The sequence below is a fragment of the Tamandua tetradactyla genome, chromosome 4 (genome assembly GCF_023851605.1).
Source record: "Tamandua tetradactyla isolate mTamTet1 chromosome 4, mTamTet1.pri, whole genome shotgun sequence".
Classification (NCBI taxonomy): domain Eukaryota; kingdom Metazoa; phylum Chordata; class Mammalia; order Pilosa; family Myrmecophagidae; genus Tamandua; species Tamandua tetradactyla.
In genome coordinates, this window is record NC_135330.1 from 109526176 (window position 1) to 109544800 (window position 18625).

General features: G+C 36.9%; 1 protein-coding gene and 1 long non-coding RNA gene across 4 annotated transcripts in view; one reads left to right on the plus strand and one right to left on the minus strand.

The window, feature by feature from the left end:
• Positions 1–667: 667 nt before the first annotated feature.
• The window catches only part of CYSLTR2 (cysteinyl leukotriene receptor 2), a 46091-nt gene continuing 28133 nt past the window's right edge, over positions 668–18625 (minus strand). For 2 of the 3 annotated variants that reach the window (XM_077158219.1, XM_077158218.1), the window contains one exon: positions 668–1850. In XM_077158219.1, the coding sequence (XP_077014334.1) occupies positions 796–1833 (1038 nt within the window). In that variant the 5' untranslated portion in view covers positions 1834–1850 and the 3' untranslated portion in view covers positions 668–795. Of the gene's footprint in view, positions 1851–9373; positions 9461–18625 lie in introns of all 3 variants that reach the window. The other variant, XM_077158220.1, reaches the window with a different exon arrangement.
• Positions 1309–18334, plus strand: LOC143681307 (uncharacterized). The gene is made up of 3 exons (XR_013174527.1): positions 1309–1557; positions 11648–11732; positions 16732–18334. It is a non-coding gene; the product is annotated as an uncharacterized LOC143681307 (long non-coding RNA).

Below are 18625 nucleotides of genomic sequence, written 5' to 3' on the forward strand. Positions count from 1 at the left end.
CTTCAGTCCATCTCAGTGGATTAACTGGCAGTGAACACAGCAGTGAAGGAGTAAAACTGAAATACAAGTCCATGCTCCCAATTCTTTACCAACACACATATCCCCTCTGTTCACTAAAGGAATGCCCCAAGTCCACCTCCTATTCTTCCTACCCTTTTTAACACCCTGGAAAAAAGAGAGGCAAGAGAAACATCCTTGCCTTCAGTGTGAGAGGGTTCCTCTTCCAGTGAAAATTGAAATCTGTGCTTCTCACCAGCTTTTTCTTCTCAATCCTTCTCCACCATTTTCTCTCACTGTCCTCATGTGTGGCCCTTGATTTTGCTAAGTTATGGGGAGCAGTCAGTCTTTCCTTTCCACAGTCAGTCTTTCCTCTGAATTATTAGGATGTACTTCTCTTCTACTCTGAGGGCTCCAGTAGCTTTGATAATTAGTTATATCTCAGGGGATAGAAGAGGAAGTGGACCTAGAGAAGCTGGGAAAGCTAGGGCTGTCTCAAAGTGAGGAATTTAGAACCTTTGATGGGCCAGAGATCTGGTCCAGAATCTGATGAAAACCAGGATGCACTGTGTTCAGGACTCTTTCCCATTCTGACATTTCAGCATGCAAGAGGTATTTTCTCCCATATTCCTCATCTAGACTCAACCACTGAAAACATAACGAGTGAACATTTTGACATAAGTTTTAATAACAAAATGTCATGATCGGTTAAATACTGGAATGTGCAATGGTATAAATACAAGGTCCCTGAGAGACCATGTGTGAATAAAGGTGGATGCAAGGATACAAGAACAAGTCTCACATAGTAACTCCTTCCACACTTGTTTCCATCTTCAATGATGCACAAACAGGAAACCTGCACTTTGTCTCTGTCTTTGCTGAATGTCCTTTTCTGAATATGGCCCTCAGTCTGTCCTTAAAATTCTCCCCTGCGAAGTAATAGAGGAAAGGGTTTAGAAAGCTATTGGCTGCCGCCAAGGGCAGGGTGATAACCACGCCTTTATGCAGCCAGCCTCCACATGTATTCTGCCGCCAGAAGGCCAGGTGGAGGGTTCTCAGGATGTGGTAGGGCAAGAAACACAGGAGGAAGATGGTCAAGGCTATGGCGACAGTGGTCAGTGCCTTCTTGTGGGAAACCCGCAGGTTTGACTCTGGGACCTCCACCTTCAGCAGGGCTCGGATGATCAGCAGGTAACAGATACTGAGAATGCAGAGTGGGAGCAGGAAGCCGACCGCCAAGGCCATGTAGTTCATGATCTGCAGGTTGTCAATTTTATTGACATTCAGTTCTAAGCATGACGTGGTATTGCCGTTCGGCTTAGAGCCGTTGTGCAGAAGTACTGTCGAGCAAGCCATGGTGAAGACCCATATCACCGCACACAGGATCCAGGCGCTCCTGACGCTGGTGACGTGGAGGAGCCGGAAGGGGTGAACGGTTGCCAGGAAACGCACCACGCTCAGCACGGTCAGGAAGAAAATGCTGCTGTACATGTTGACGTACATGGAGTAGGACATGATCCTGCAAGCCACGTCCCCAAATATCCAATCGGAGCCTCGCAGGTAATAGTTGACCCTGAAGGGCAGTGTGCTCGTGAACAGGAGATCTGAAATGGCCAGGTTTAGCATGAAAACATTCACAGACGTGGACTTCCTGTATGGCTGCAGGAAAACGAATATGGAAAAGCCATTTCCCAAGGCTCCCCAGACAAATATTATGAGGTACACGATGGGGTAAAAATTTCTCTTGAAGTTTTCAATCGTGCAGTTCTCGCTGTTATTGCCGGGGGCGACAGTTGCTTCCATTTCTGCCGTAGAGATGGGCTCAGGCAAGAACATAAGTTTTTCTCTCCGCACTGTATTAAAAAGAAACAGAGACAAGCATTCGTTTTTGCATTACTCTTTTCCTTCCTGCTCATTGCTTGCATCTTTCCAGGTTTTAATGAAATAGTGAGAAACGCTAGTTTTTCTTTGAAACTTTAATTGAAATACTATCTTTACTATATACTGCATATATTTCATGATAAGTTTTCTAATTTATGATATGTAGAATAAACATGAATTAATTTGGCAGAAGCTGAAGTTGCAAACTTAGGAGATGTTTGGCCTGGTTCTGATATTGACACGGAAGCCTAAATTGAATAGACAGCAGATTTTTCCTCAGAACCTGTAGAGCTAGGAGGAAGTGACACAATTTTTCAAAGTGCTAAAAGAAAAGAACTGCCAATCTAGACTCTTGTATACAATAAAAATACACTTAAGTTATGAAGGGGAAATCAAAACATTCTGAGATGAAGGAAAATCAAGAGTATTTGTTGCCAACATATATACCCTAAAAGAATGGCTAAAAGGAGTTTTCTCAGCAGAAAGGAAATAATCAAAGAAAGAACCCTGAACATCGAGAATACAGAAAGAACACAGTAAGTAAATTTATAGATAAATTTTTTTTCTAAATTATATTTAAGGGTTGAAGTGAAAATTGTAACACTAATGTGATTCTACATGCATGTAGAGAAATTATTTAAGACAGTAATACTATAAATGGGGGACATAAAGGCGTGTAAAGAGAGGTAATGTCTCTAAACTTCACCCAAACTGGTAAAATGATGACACCAGTAGACTTTTATAAGCTATGTATATATGATGTAAAAAGCTAAAATGCTGTAAGAAGATGTACACTCAAGAACATACAAGGAGTAAGTAGTACACTAGAAAAGTCAAAATGGAATTCAAAAAAATGTTCAAGTCATCCACAGGAAACCAGGGGAAAGAAAACAAGAGAAAAAAAACAACCACAGAAAATACAGACAAGTAAATATGAAATGGCAAACTTAGCCCTAAAAATCATAATTACATCAAATATAAATGGTCTGAATAAACCAATTAAATTACAGAGTTTGGCAGAGTGCAATAAAAGCTATGGCCTACTATAGGCTATCTGTAAGAAACTCACTTCAAATAATTGAGTATATAGTAGGGTTGAAAGGTGTAGGCAGGGTTGAAAGTAAAAAGATGGAAAAAAATATGTCATGCAAACATTAATCAAATAAAATCAGGAAAGGCTCTATTAAGTTCAGATAAAGTAGATCTCAGATAAAAGAAAATTACCAGAGACATGGAAGGACATAATAAAAAAAGGGTTAATCCACCAAGAAGATATAGTAATCCTAGTAATTTTATATGTAAAAACAACATATACATATGTTGAGCTGCAAAATATGTGAAGCAAAAACTGGTAAGCTAAAGGAGAAGTGACACAATTTTTCAAAGTGCTAAAAGAAAAGAATTGCCAATCTAGATTCTTATCACAATTTCAGCAAATTCACAATTATAGTTGGTGACTTCAGGACTTTTTTCTCAACAACTGTTAGAACACCTAGACAAAAAAATCAGTAAGGATATAGACAAACTCAAAAAATATTATCAACCAACATTTGGAAATTTATAGAACCCTCCATCCGGCAATATCAGAATACACATTCTTTTCAAGTGTCCACAGAACATATGCCATGATAAACCACATCCTGAGCCATAAAACAAACCTCAACAAATTGAAAAGATTTGAAATCATACAGAGTATGTTCTCTGACCACAAAGGAATTAAACTGAAAATTGAAAAACAGAAAAATTATGGGAAAATTTCCAAATACTCGGAAATTAAAAAATCATACTTCGAAATAATCCATGGTTCAAAGAGGAAGTCTCAAGGGAAATTTAAAAATTACATCAAAATGAATGAAAAAAAATACGTTTCTAAATTTATGAGAAGTAGCGAAAGCGGTGCTGTGAGGACACTGTATAACACAAAATGCATACACTGGAAAAGAAGAAAGTCTTGAATAAATAATCTAAGCTCCCACTCAAGAACCTAGAAGGAGAAGAGCAAAATAAACCCAAAGCAAGCAGTGGCAAGGAAATGATCAAGAAAAGCACACAAATCAAGGAAATTGAAAACAGATAAATAATAGAGAAAATCAATGAAATAAAGAATTAGCTCCTTGAAAAGATCAATAAAAAGCTAAAGTGCTTGAAAATTGGGAAACCTCTAGCAAGACTGACAAAGGGAAAAAGAGTAGACACAAACTACCATTAGAAATGAAGCAAAGAATATCACTACAGACATAGAAAACATCAAAAAGATCATTAGAGACTACTATACATGACTCTACACATGTATCTTTGATAACATTAATAAAATAGACTCATTCATCAAAAACACAAACTACCACAATTCACCTAATATGAAATAGATCATTAGAAAGCCCTCTAACTATTAAAGAAATGAATTCATAATTTAAAACGCACCCCCTCCTAAAAAAAGATCTCCAGGACCAGATGATTTCACTGTAGAATTCTACCAAATATTTAAACAAGAATTAATGCAAATTCCATGCCATTTTTTCCAGAAAATAGAAGAGAAAAATGATTCTCAATTTATTTTATGAAGCTAGAATCACCATTATACTAAAACCAGACCAAGTTAGTATAATAAAAAGAAAACAACAAAGTAATAGCCTTCATAAATACAGATGCAAAAATCCCCAAATAGAATTCAGCAATATATGAAAGAATTATATACCTTTACCAAGTAGGGTCTATTCTTTGGATGCAAGTCTAGTTTAATTTTCTAAAATCAATCCATGTAATTCATATTAGCAGACTGATGAAGAAAAATTACACAATCATATCAATCAATACAGAAAAAGCATTTAACAAAATTCAACATCCATTTACAATAAAAACTCTCAGAGGGTGGTGCAACGGTGGCTCAGTGGCAAGAATTCTCACTTGCCAAGCTGGAGACATGGGTTCGATAACTGGAGCCTGCCCATGACAAGAAAATAACTCTCAGAAACAGGGATAGAAGGTAACTTCCTCAACTTGATAAAGAGCATCTACATAAAATCTAGCAGTGTATTAATGTTAAAATACTGAATACTTTGCTCCTAAGATGGGGAACAAGGCAATGATGTCTGTGCTCATTGTCTTATTCAACATAGTACTGGGAGTTCTAGCCACTACAATAAGGCATGAAAAAGGAATAAAAGTCATACAGATCAGAAAGGAAGATACTTCCTATTTGCAGATGGCATGATTGTCTACATAAAAAACACCAAAAAAAAACTACATAAAAATCTTCTAGAACTCATAAGTGAATTCAGCAAGGTACCAGGATACAAGATAAACATTAAAAACTCTAGTGTATAATACTAGCAGTGAACACCTGGACACTGAAATTAGAAATGCAATAACATTTACCATTGTTAAAACACAAAATTAAATACTTAGGTATAACTCTAACAAAACAGGTACACAACTTTTATGCTGAAAACTACAAAATGAGATGAAAGAAATCAAAGACCTAAAGTAAATTGAGAGATATTTCATGTTCATGGGTAGGAACACAATATTATTAAGATGTCACTGCTTCCAAAGATGATCCATAGGTTCAATTCAATTCCAATCAAATTGCCAGTAAGTTATTTTGTTGTCTTTGATGAGCTGAATCTAAAGTTATTTGGAAAGACAAAAGATCCAGAATAGCCAACAATTATGCTGAAGAAGAACAGAACAAAATGGGGGGACTGACACTATCTGTCTGTAAGACTTGCAATGAAGCTACAGTGATCAAGAAAGTGTGGTATCAGCAAAATAATAGACAAAGAGTTCAGTGGAACAGAACAAAGAACTCTGAAATAACCCTCACAAATATAGCAACTGATCTTTGGCAAAGGAGGAAATGCAATTAAATGGAGAAAGTATAGTCTTTTCAGCAAATGATGCAGGAACAAACAAATGGACATTCACATGAAAAAAAAATTAATGTAGACACAGACCTTATGCTGTCCACAAAACTTACCTCAAAATTGATCATAGACCTAAACATAAGATCAAAACTAACAATTTCTAGAAGATAACATAAGAGAAAATCTAGGTGATCTTGGATTTGGTGATGACTCTTTAGACACAATACTTAAAAGCATGAGTCATGAAAAAAATTGGTAAATGGGCTTTCACTAAAACTTAAAACTTCTGCTCTGTGAAAAAGGCTGTTAAGAGAATGAAAAGACAAGCCACAGACTATGAGAAAATATTTACAAAACACATATCTGATAAAACACTTGTATCCAAAATATGCAAAGGACACTTAAAACTCAACAATAAGAAAATATGCAATGTAAAAAATGGACAAAAGATCTGAAGGACACCGCAGCAAAGGAGATATATATATGGCAAATAAGCATATGGAAAGATGCTCAACATCATATCTCGTTATGGAATTGCAAATTAAAACAATGAGATTCCACTATGTACCTATTAGAATGGTTACAATCCAAAACACTGACAATGCCAAATGCTGGCGAGGATGTGGAGCAACAAGAACTCTCACTCATTGCTTGTGGGAATGCAAAATGGTGCAGACACTTTGTAAGACAGTTTGGCAGTTTCTTAGAAGCTACACATAAGCTTACCATATGATCTAACAATTGCACTCCTAGGTATTTAACCAAATGTGTTAAAAACTTAGGTCCACAAAGATACCCTGTAGCTTTATTCATAATGGCCCCAAATTGGAAGCCACCAATATGTTCTTCAATAGGTGAATGGATAAAAAACTGATACATCTACATAATGGAGTATGATTGATAGATGAAAAGAAAGAGCAATCCAGGTACGAAAAGACATGGGAGAACCTTAAATGCATAATTGTTAGTGGAAAAAGCCAGCCTGAAAAAGCTACCAACTGCATGATTCCAACTATAAGACATTCTGGAAAAGGCAAAACTATATAGACTAGAAAGATTGGGGGTTTCTTGGGTTTCAAAGGGAGGGAGCGATGAGTAGGCAGAGCCTAGGGGATTTTTAGAAATTATTCTGTATGATCTGCAATGGTGGATGCATGACACTAAACATTTGTCAAAACCTATAGGACTCTACAAGAGGGAGAGTGGACCTTAATGTAAATTATGGACTTTAGTTACTAATAATATATCAATATTGGTTCATTAATTTTAACAAATGTGTCACACTAATGCAAGACATTAATAAAAGGTAAACTGGTGGTAGTGGTTGTGTCGGGTGAGGGAGCAAATGGGAGCTCTCTGTACTTTCTGCACAATTTTCTGTAAACCTACAACTGCTCCAAAATGAAGTCTATTAAATTGAAAAAATAACAATAACACCATAGGAGAAAACCTTTGGGAGCTAAGGCTAGGCAGAGTTCTTAGACTTGACACCAAAAAATACAATCCAAAAAGGAAAATGTGATAAATTGGATTTCATCAAAATGAAAAATGTTTTTTCCCTGTGAAAGTCTCTATTAAACAGTTGAAAAAAAAAAGACAAGGTACAAACTTGGAGAAAATATTTGCAAACCACATATCTAATAACAAAGGACTACCATGTAGAATACATAAAACTCTCAAATATTAACAGGGAAAATCTCATTTAAAAAAGGGCAAAAGACACAAAGAGACATTTCAGAAAATATACAGATGGCAGATAAGCACTTGAAAAGTTGTTTGTTATCCCTTAGTCATTAGGGAAATGCAAATTAAAACCACAATGAAACATCAAACACACCTATTCGAAAGATTAAAACAAAAATAGGGACAATGCCAAATGTGAAAATGATACAGAAAAACTGGATCACTCATTCTCTGCTGTTGAGAATGTAAAATGATACAATCATCCTGGAAAACAATTTGGCAGTTTCTTAACAACTAAATGTGAACTCCCATACAGCCCCTCAATTGTACTCTTAGGTATCTATCCCCGAGAAATGAAAACTTAGGTCCACACAAAAACCAGTACACAAATGTATTAGCAGCTTTATTTGCAATAGCCAATACCTGGGAACAACCCAGAATCAATGGGTAAATGACTAAACAAACCATGTTATATACACACAACAGAATACTGTTCATTAATAAAAAAAAGAATGAACTATTGATACACCAATAACTCAGATGCATCAGCAAGGAATTATGCTAAATGAAAATAAACCAATCTGAAAAAGTTATATACAGTATGATTCCATTTATATAATAGCTCTGAAATGACAAAGTGACAGACACGGAGAACCAATTCATGTTTGCAAAAGACTAAGAAGGTGGTGGAGGTGAGAGAGAAGTGGGCATGGCTATAAAAAGGCAACATGAGGGATCTTTGTGGTGAGAGCGGAGGTCTGTATCTTTACCGTGTCAATGTCAACATCATGGTTGTGATACAAGATGTTACCAATGGAAGAGAGGGTGCAGAAACTGCTCTTTCTATTATTTCTTTATTGTTCTTTCTAGTATTTTTACAACTGCATGTGACGCTACAATGATTTCAAAGTGAAAAGTTTAATTGAAAAAGAAAGCTACACATGATTTGCGCAGGATGCCCTAGACTGACTGCAGAATTCTATCTAGAAACTACCGCTCAATAGTCAGCATTTCGGAAAAACACTTAGATGGGCCGTTTTTTTGTGTGTTTGGGAAAAGCCCCCTCCCAGTCACCTCACCATTCTTCAACCTATACACATCTTGGAAGGAAAGGTTTAAGACCAAAAAAAAATAAAAAAAGGACGCGCTGGTCCTGAATATAATGAAGAAAGAAATTGGGAAGACAGGAGAGAGCACTCAGGAATCCCATTGCAGTGAGTCATAAACTCAATAACTACAGGTTTGTTCCTGGCAGAATTTGGCTGGAGGGCACCTGACAAAAATGGAAGTTCAAGATTCACATGAACCTCTTGCTGTCTTGGACAAATACCCTGGACTCTCCATGGCTGGAGATAAATGCACACTTAATTGAGCTCTGACGTTGTGCTGAAAACCTTCAATGATATGCTTATTTTCTTTTCCTAGGAATAAATGCCCTGATGTTCTCGTTATCTGATGAGACTTGTAAATCTGATAAACTGATAGAATTGTTTTCTAGCCTGCTAACACCTGTCCTCATGGTCTGTCTATTTGATGGGTGTCCAGGTGTAAGAGGAAAAGTCTGAAGGGAAAGAATGGCCTAAGGCTCGATATGCTGTCCTCAAGCTGGTCCTATGGGCTGGGGAATTCAGAAGGACCATCGTCCTTCTTTCAAACATTTTTGACTGATTTTCTGGACTCTGCATCGGGTCACCATTTCAACACCTGGGACGATTTCCTTTGTCTCATCTTTGTGGCCTTGCAAACTGCTTTGATTCATTTTTCAGCTGTGATGGGAGATAACTGATGTTTGCCCAAATTCCAGAGGCACAAGGCCAGACAAACCCCACCCTTGCTGACATACCATTGCAGCTCTCCTGGGGTCCTCTTACCCCCCAAAATTGCACCTCTTCCAGGCCAGGTTCCTGCATCTTTTGGGGTTTCACACTGAAACAAATGTGCATGCTTACCTCTGAAACTGGGATGGTTTCACCAGGGACAATTTGGAATTGCAATGGCCACTTTGGGGAATGGTTGACATAAACAAGATATTTTATCTGAAAGGTAATTTAGAACAGAACATGAAGCAATCTTCAAGAAGAGATTGTTTATCCTGTTTGTCTAAAAGAGAGATCCTTTTGTTTAATGCAGGAGATAGCTCTCTGCTTTGCTTCCATACTTGGGGATTAACAAGTGCTAGCTTGTTAAATTGCCCAGGGCTGAGTTACTGTCTAAACCAACTTTAATGTCACTCATTTTTGTGTGTATATTTAAAAATCTGTTTTTCTATATATAAATTTTCTTCCCTTTCCTTTCAGAGGGAGCATAATTTGCCTTTTAGAATGTTAATTTCTTATTTCTGTAAAGCAGGCTCCCTTTTTTTTTCTTTTTCTCCCCGTTTCTCCTCATCTCTTATTCCTTCTCCTGGGAAATCAAAGATTAATACACCAAAACAGTCATTCACTTTGTCATGTTCACATTCTATTAATAGCTAGTCCAGAAAATCAGTCAAAATGTTTGAAAGAAAAAGTAATTATACTGTTTCTTTTTCTGCATATTGAAAGTATTTTGTGTAACAACCTTTGTTACTATCCTTATGAACATAGAAGCAAAGGATTTATCTTCAAGTGGAAAGAAGATAAAGTTTACAATACAATTCAGTCTTGAAAAATCAGTTTAAAATGTAATGTAAGCACGATGTTTTGGTTGTTTTGTACAAAGCCAGGGTTAAATTTTTTTTAATTAAACTTCCTGAATTTCCTACATTGGCTTTATGAGTTAAGTAAGAATCCATTCTTTCCATAACTTGTTTGAGTTTTTAAAATATACATATAAAATCATATTCTATGGAAATGAATGGTAATAATGAATGCCTTTTTTAAAGTTTAGTTTTATGAAATCTTACAATGCTAAAAATCATAAGGATTTAATATATTAGCAGCAATTGTAATCTCCAGATCTTTAACTAACCTAAGGCCTTGGACAAATAATTAATTAATAAATAATCTTTCGATGCCTAGACATTCCAAGGCGTGTTGGGCCAATAATTGTAAAATATTGGCAAATTCCTTTGAGGGATTAGAGGAAAAAAATGGAACTATTAAACTTCCCACCTGGGAAAACCCTGATACTCTCTCAAACATTAAGGACTCCCAAGTTAATAGGCCAAGCCCTTGATCCTGAGGCTTCCTTGTTATGAAACCTAGCAGAGAAGCTAAGCCTAACTATAATTATACCTGCGAGTTACTTCTAGAAAACCTCTTTTGTTGTTTGTTACTAAGTTGTGGCCTCTCTCTCTCTAAGCCCAACACTGCAAGGAATATCATTACTCAGACCCCTACGGGGAACATGACGTTCAAGGGTGAAAGTCTCCCTGGCAGCGTGGGACATGACTTCCAGGGAAGAGCCTGGCCCTGGCACCGTGGAATTGACAATGCCTTCCTGACCAAAAGGGGGAAAAGAAATATAACAAAATAAGATATCAGTGGCTAAGAAACTTCAGATAGAATTGAGAGGCTATTCTGGAAGCTACTCTTATGCAAGCTTCAGCTAGATATTGCTAATTGTCATGGCTTACAAAACCCCAACCAACATTGTTCCTGTTATCCCTAAAGAACACCTAGGGCTCTCTCTGAAATCCTACAAAAGTTTCATGCACCATGTTTACTTTCCAGAAACCTATAACCTCCAGAGGGTTCCTGATAAGTCCTGAAACCCAGAGGAGCCAGCCTTTCCAAGAACATCAACTAATTCCATCTCCCTATCCTATACTGTCAACACGCTTTTTCAACACGAAGCATTTGGAATTGTCATTGCCCAAATATCTCTGAAGATTGGGAAAATGATCAAAGGAGAAGGAGGAGTTATAACAGAGAGGATAGGATTTAACAAATGAGTATGACTGCTAAATCATTCTATTGCTATTTCTTTTAGTCTCCAGTGCCTTGAAGCAGCTCGAAGGAAAAACCTGAAATTGTGGCACTGTAACCCATACCAAACTTTGAAATCTGTTCTATAACTACTTATTAAAATAGCTACTACTTTGAAATACATTGCTTTTTTGTATCTGTGTTATATTTCACAATAACGAATGTTTAAAAGACTTGTAAATTAGGAAAAAGTGAATGTAAAAATTCCTAAGCACAATAGCTATCTGCACTAAACTATCCTACTACATATCAATAACTTCAAAGAAATATGTTTATGGTCTCCCAAATCTCGACTTTGTGCTTTCTTTGTTCTAGCCCATATAAGCCCCTGTAATGCCCTGGGGAACGTGGAACACTATTCTGAATCTCCTGCAGCCACCCTGGACCAGCTTCCTGGTCTGTAAGTTCCTTAATAAACTATTACTATTTCTAAAAAAATAAAGTTAAGTTCCTAATAACTATTGTTAATTGCTTTGTGTTATTATTTATTGACTTAAGATACTTATGACTTATATCTTGTCTCCTCAAACAACTATTCTGGGTTCTTCCTTTTCAAAATTCAGAATAATAAGGCAATTACTATGTCTTCTGTACCTAAACTATCTTTGGGTTTATCACAATGGCCCTTAGGTAATGTAACATTTGCTCCTTTGTCCAATGAAAGAAGGTCAATAGGAATAACTAGGTTTCTTTTAAAAATCTTTTGAATTTTAATTAATTTAAGAACCCAATTTAATAAGTTAACTATAAAATTCTTTTGTTCACCAAACTTAATATATAAAAATGTTAAACTAAAAAGACAGTTGATTTTTCTATCTTAAACATATGTAAGTAAAATATGTGAATATAAATATCTTTCAGGGACTATATACTTTTTGAGTTAAAAGAAGATCACTCATATTTAAGCATAAATACTACTATAATAGCTGCCTATCAAGAGATTTTTTTCCAGGATTCTAGAGTCACAAACCCATTATCCCTTTTTGTTGTGAAAAGTCTGAAGAAGCACTGGCAGCTGTAACTCAAACACCTGGGAATCATGGGAGACCTGGTGTTTACTCTGGTCTTTCCTTAGATCTGGAAACCAAGGGATGGCAAACTCATATAAGTGCTATGGCCACCGCCGCAAAAATCTGTGGAAAGCCTAAGTCAATTTAGTTCTATGAACTCCACTAAGCTAAATAGCTTCCTTACTGTTGATAGAAATAACTCAGAAATAATTGGATAATAATAAGATAGAAATAATTCACTAGTCACTAACCTCCTCTGCTAATTGCCCTCACCCATTCCTACCAGCTGACAAAAGACAAAAGAACAAATGTTTACACTGATTCAAAATATATGATTTGGGATTAGATCATGAATTAAAAATATTTTAGAAATAAAAAGATTTCCTAATATAGAGTTAAAAAAAATTTTGAAATATTTTGCCAATACAGAGTTTTAAAAAACCTTATGGTACCTTTTTATGACCTAAGGGCCTAGCTACAATAGAAACAGAGTTTAGCAAAAATATTGCCTGGTCTTAATTAGAATAGCACAGATAAACCAGTATCCCAAAGGCTGTTCTGATGCATGGCCCACATGCCACTGACACAATCTTGCCAAGTTTGTAAAGGTAGAACATGGACAACCAAAGATTTGAAGCCCTTTTTTTTAATTAACTTTTTATTGTATGGTATAACACATATATAAGGCAAAGAAAGAAAAAAGCAATAATTTTCAAAGGATTCTTCAACAAGTAATTACAAGGCAGATCCCAGAGTTTCTCATGGGCTACCATACGATCCTCTTAGATTTTTCCTTCTAGCTGCTCCAGAATATAGGAGGCTAGAGGGCATAAATATTTTTTTATCACCACCATCGATTTTTTTCTTTCTTTTTTGTGAAAAATAACATATATACAAAACAGCAATAAATTTCAAAGCACAGCACCACAATTAGCTGTAGAACAGATTTCAGAGTTTGACATAGGTTACAATTCCATGATTTTAGATTTTTACTTCTAGCTGCTCTAAGATACTGGAGACTAAAAGAGATGTTAATTTAATGATTCAAGAATCATATTCATTTGTTAAATCCTATCTTCTCTGTATAAGTATACCATCACCTTTGATCTTTCTATCCCTTTCTCTTTAAGGGTGTTTGGGTCATGGCCATTCTAATTTTTTCATGTTGGAAGGGTCTGTCACTAATATGGGATAAGGAGATGGAATTATCCGATGTTCTGAAGAGGCTAGACCCTCTGTGTTTCAGGACTTATCTGGTCCAGCAACCCATCTGGAGGTTGTAGGTTTCTGGAATGTTACACTAGTGCGTGGAACCCTTGTAGAATCTTATATATTGCCCGAGGTGTTCTATAGGATTGGCTGGAATGGTCCTGGTTGGGGGTTGGCAGGTTATGACAGGTAGCAAGGTCTACCTGAAGCTTGTGTAAGAGCAACCTCCAGAGTAGCCTCTGGACTCTATTTGAACTCTCTCTGCCACTGATATTGATTAGTAACACTTCTTTTCCCCCTTTTGTCAGAATGGAATTGTTGATCCCACGGTGCCAGGGCCAGATTCATCCCTGGGAGTCCTCTCCCACATCACCAGGAAGACTTTCACCCCTGGATGCCATGTCCCATGTAGGCAGGAAATTATTTCACTTTCAGAGTTGGTCTTAGAGAGAGACTGTGGCCACATCTGAACAACAATAGAGGTCCTCCAGAAGTGACTCTTAGATACCTATAGGTAGGCTCAGCTTCTCCACTACCTCCATAAACTTCACAAGAGTAAGCCTCAAGATCAAGAGCATGGCCTATTGATTTGGGTGTCCCTAAAGTTTGACACAGTGTCAGGGCATTTCCTGATGGTAAAGTTTGATAGTTCCATATTTTTTCTCCCATCCCTCAAGAGACTTTGCCAATACTTTTTGATTATCTGCCTAATACTCTAGGATGTATCCAGGCATTACATTAGACTATACAGGATGAAAGGACCTCTTTCTTATTCTGGGCTCCCTGTGTTTCAGTTGTTCAAATGAGCTATACAGATAGGTTGAATTAGATTACGTGCTACAGAAAATTTTGGTTCCAGACCAAATAAACCTTTCTTCCTTTGATCTCAAAGAGTATGTGTGGTTCTAAAATAAAAACATTGTCTTCCTTACCCCTGTGTTCTGAATTACTTTAACCCCAACCTGATCGGCTTCATTCTTATCTCTAAATATCAGGTTACACACACACACACACACATATAAATAAAAGTAGCCTCTCAAAATCCAGAAATCATAAATACCACTCTAGACTAAATGTGTCTGCTAAAAAAGCTTTCATTCTAGGCTCCTGTTTTCTTGTAGCATTTTCTAGTGGAGACCATACCATTGTTGTTCTTTTGTTTCTGGCATATTTTGCTTTACCAAATGTCCCACACGTTCATTCACATCATTGCTTGCCTCATGATTTTGTTCCTTTTTTTGTAGCAGCACAACATTCGTTCATAAGTATACACCATCATTCACCAATCTACTTCTCAGTCAGTGCATCCTTCAGCCACCTGCATTCATCAGGGATTATGTATAATGTCCAAAGTCCACAGTTCATCAACAGTCTCAATTTTAGATAATTTCATTGTTCCCAAGAGAAATAAAACCAATCAATAAACACACCCTCACCAAATAGAAAATCTAAACTTCCTCTTAACTTTTTTGGGGGGGGGCATGGGTAGGTTCTGGGAATCAAACCCAGGTCTCTGGCATGGCAGGTAAGAATTCTGCCACTGAGCCACTGTTGCACCACCCCCTCTTAACTCTTGTCCCTTCCCCCATTACTTACCTCTGCTATTGCTGTGGTAGTGCTGATGTTTTCCTTTTAAACATAGCCGATAAAATGCAATAGCAGTTTTCCCTCTGTACTTTGGACTTCAACATCCTTTGTATACAAATCACACCTTTGAAGTTGAAGCCCTTTTATTCTCCCTAAAAGGTTCGTGAGTGTGTTCTGGTTATCACTGTTGATTCTCAGACTGCATACAGGCTTTTTTTTTGTTGGAGACCTATGGTTGTCATTGTAGAAAACTGCTTACTTTTGTAGTCCTAACTTAGGGAATTCCATCTTGTCTTTTTGACAGTAGAGACACATATTTCACTGATACAGTTACTAGAGAACTGTAAAGCTTGGCTTTTTACTTGGAAACTTCATTTCCTTATCACCCTCAAACATCAAAAAAAGTACAAAAATCAATGGAATTCTAAAACCCTCAAACTTACAATGCCCCACTTATTTCCATAAGCCCATAATCATAACGAGAGCAATCTCTTCTAGGACCCACAAGTTATCTCCTTCTGAGTTAACAGGCTGCCTCATGCATTTAGGAATTTCTTTGTATCCTATTACCATTTAATGTGACTAATCATGGTAGGGGATTCAGATGATACCCCTGCTTTATCACCAAGTACAAGTTCCATTGCCAAAACATCTAATTAAGCAGCCCCTGTGTGATGTGAAACAGATATTTGGTCTTCTGTAAAAGACATGAGAGAAAAACTCTCCTTGGAGCTCAGTGGAAAGGAGCTTCTCAGGAATTGCTAATTACTCATACAGCACTTAGATTCCAATATCTTAATTTTTGAATTCATGTTTCCCAAGGAAAAAAGACCCAAATAACTGTCCTCTAACTACCAGGAGTTCATCCCCCTTTGGGAGGCTCCAAACGGAGGAATTTTAGAAATACTCCACAAGCTGCTGAATTCCAGAAGTGGACAGCTTCTACCCAAAACCACAGAACAAAACTAATTTTCTGATTCTTTAGCACTCTTTTTCTTTCCCCTTACCCTACTACTAATTTTGCCTATTGTTGTACTTTGACCCTCTCTATTTATTAATATCGTCTCTCATCATCATCCTGTTATTTTTTATCCATTACGGTCTTCTACGACTTCAGAAAAAAATCAGAACTCTTACATGCTTTTCACAGACCACAAATATTGTTCTGACTTTTGTGATTTCTAAGAAAATTTAATAACTGCTCTTTTAAACATTTCAGAAGGTCAATTTTATTCTACATATGCTTTCTGGTATTTGAGTTTCCTCACATAGTCTTATAAGAATTGTACATTGACCCAACCTCAATAAAATCCTCTCTGAGAGCCATACATCTTATCAGCAAAACCTAACCCTTTAGGGGTAGGAACAAATAGTAAGCTTATTCTTGCTAAAGGCATTAGTTTATTTCTTTCAGAGACACCGCAATCTGCTCTGCAGGACCTATTTCATCCCACTCAAGGAAATAGCCTACCTCAAGCAATGCCAAATAAATAACCCTTAAATTTCCAATGCCAACATAGTATTTGCCTCACTAGGATACTCTTTCTCATGTGGACATTAGTCTGCCACCCACTAATTTGTCTGTGTTTTCAGGATAATTGTTAGAGTGTGCCAGACATTTAAAACCATCATCCCTCCAGTGAATCATGTTTCCCTGAAAAGGATACACAGCTACTCTAAAAGAGGTAAGCACAGGTTCCTTGAGAAGACTCCTGGGAGACATGTGACTCCAGTGAATCATGTTTCCCTGAAAAGGATACACAGCTACTCTAAAAGAGGTAAGCACAGGTTCCTTGAGAAGACTCCTGGGAGACATAACTGACTCCCTTTCATGTGTTCTATGAAAGTAACAGTTACTGCAGTTGAGATCATGCAAATGGAATGGATCACACAAAACTTGTCTCTGTCCCTAGGAAAAGTTATAAATCATGCCACTTCTTCTCTGGAAGCCCAAGGTTAAATTTAAATACATTAGGCAGAGTTATAATGGATGATCATAAAGCCCTTATTTTCTTCTTAGGTAGCCAAAGGAAAATTTATGCTAGAGTAAACACTTCTAGCTAAACCTGTATTAAGTACTACAGAAAATACCTCCTGAATCTCTAGAAAAGCACATGTAGATTTAGGGGGACATATTTTCATTGCCTGGGGATGGCAATCTGAGCCTCTGTCTTCAGGAGTTATTACAAGAACTAATAAGCAATTTGCCCACCCCAGTGGCCTGAAAAAATCTTCAACCTGCAACTCACCTTGGAGCAAAGAGAAGAGGTCAGTAGTATCCAAGAGCAGCATCCTATGCCAATTCAGGTTATAATACCAAGACACAAGCGTGAGAAGCAGCTTCCAGTGCTGGATAAAACCCAGTTCTTCAAACCAGGTCTTGTCAACATGAGTGAATTAATCAAAATGATTAGAAGGAGCTTGCAGCTGACTGTTTATCAAGCCTTCTTCCTACTGGTGATAGGACACAACAAGTGGTCCATGGCCCCAGTCTAACCATAAGAAAAATAGCAGAAAATTCCAACTGATGGACAGCCTACAATATACCTGAGCCCTACTCCTTAGATTCAGTGTCATTTCAAACAATTATAATCTGAGAACTGGCCCAGCCAAGAGGAGCCTAAGGAGATGTGACCAATGGGAAAATATGTAGGATGGGAAGAGATAAGACATGCATCTTCTCCAACAACTGAATGGCTGAGAGTAGACAGAAAAAACAAAGCTCAAAACCTCTTAAGCACTGCAAGTCAGGACTTGGTACTCCCAAATGCAACAACTTCCAGGAACAAGTTATCTTTGGAGAAATCTTCTTACTGGTAACAAACTCAATTCTTTATTACTGACAGTTTTGCTCACTTTACTACTTCTCTGTTTTCCTGACAAATATTATATTTCATTATTGTTCTGTGTTATTTGCCAAGATCTTACTTTTAAATCATATTTTTAAAAATGAAGGTTGTATTGTTTTGGAAGTTCTACCAGAGCAATTAGACAAGAAAAAGAAATACAAGGCATCAAAATTGGAAAGGAGGAAGTAAAACTCTCACTGTTTGCAGGTGATATGATACTATACGTCAAAAACCTGAAAAATCCACAGCAAAACTTCTACAGCTAATAAATGAATACAGCAAAGTGGCAAGCTACAAGATCAACACTCAAAAATCTGTAGTATTTCTATACACTAGTAATGAACAATCTGAGAGGGAAATCAAGAAAAAAATTCCATTTACTATTGCAAACCAAAAGAATAAAATATTTAGGAATAATTTAACAAAAGATACAAAAGACCTATACAAAGAAAACCACAAGATATTGTTAAAAGAAATCACAGAAGACCTAAATAACTGGAAGGGCATACCGTGTTCATGGATTGGAAGACTGAACATAGTTAAGATGTCAATTCTACCTAAATTGATTTACAGATTCAATGCAATACCAATTAAAATCCCAAAAACTTACTTTTCAGAAATAGAAAAAACAATAAGCA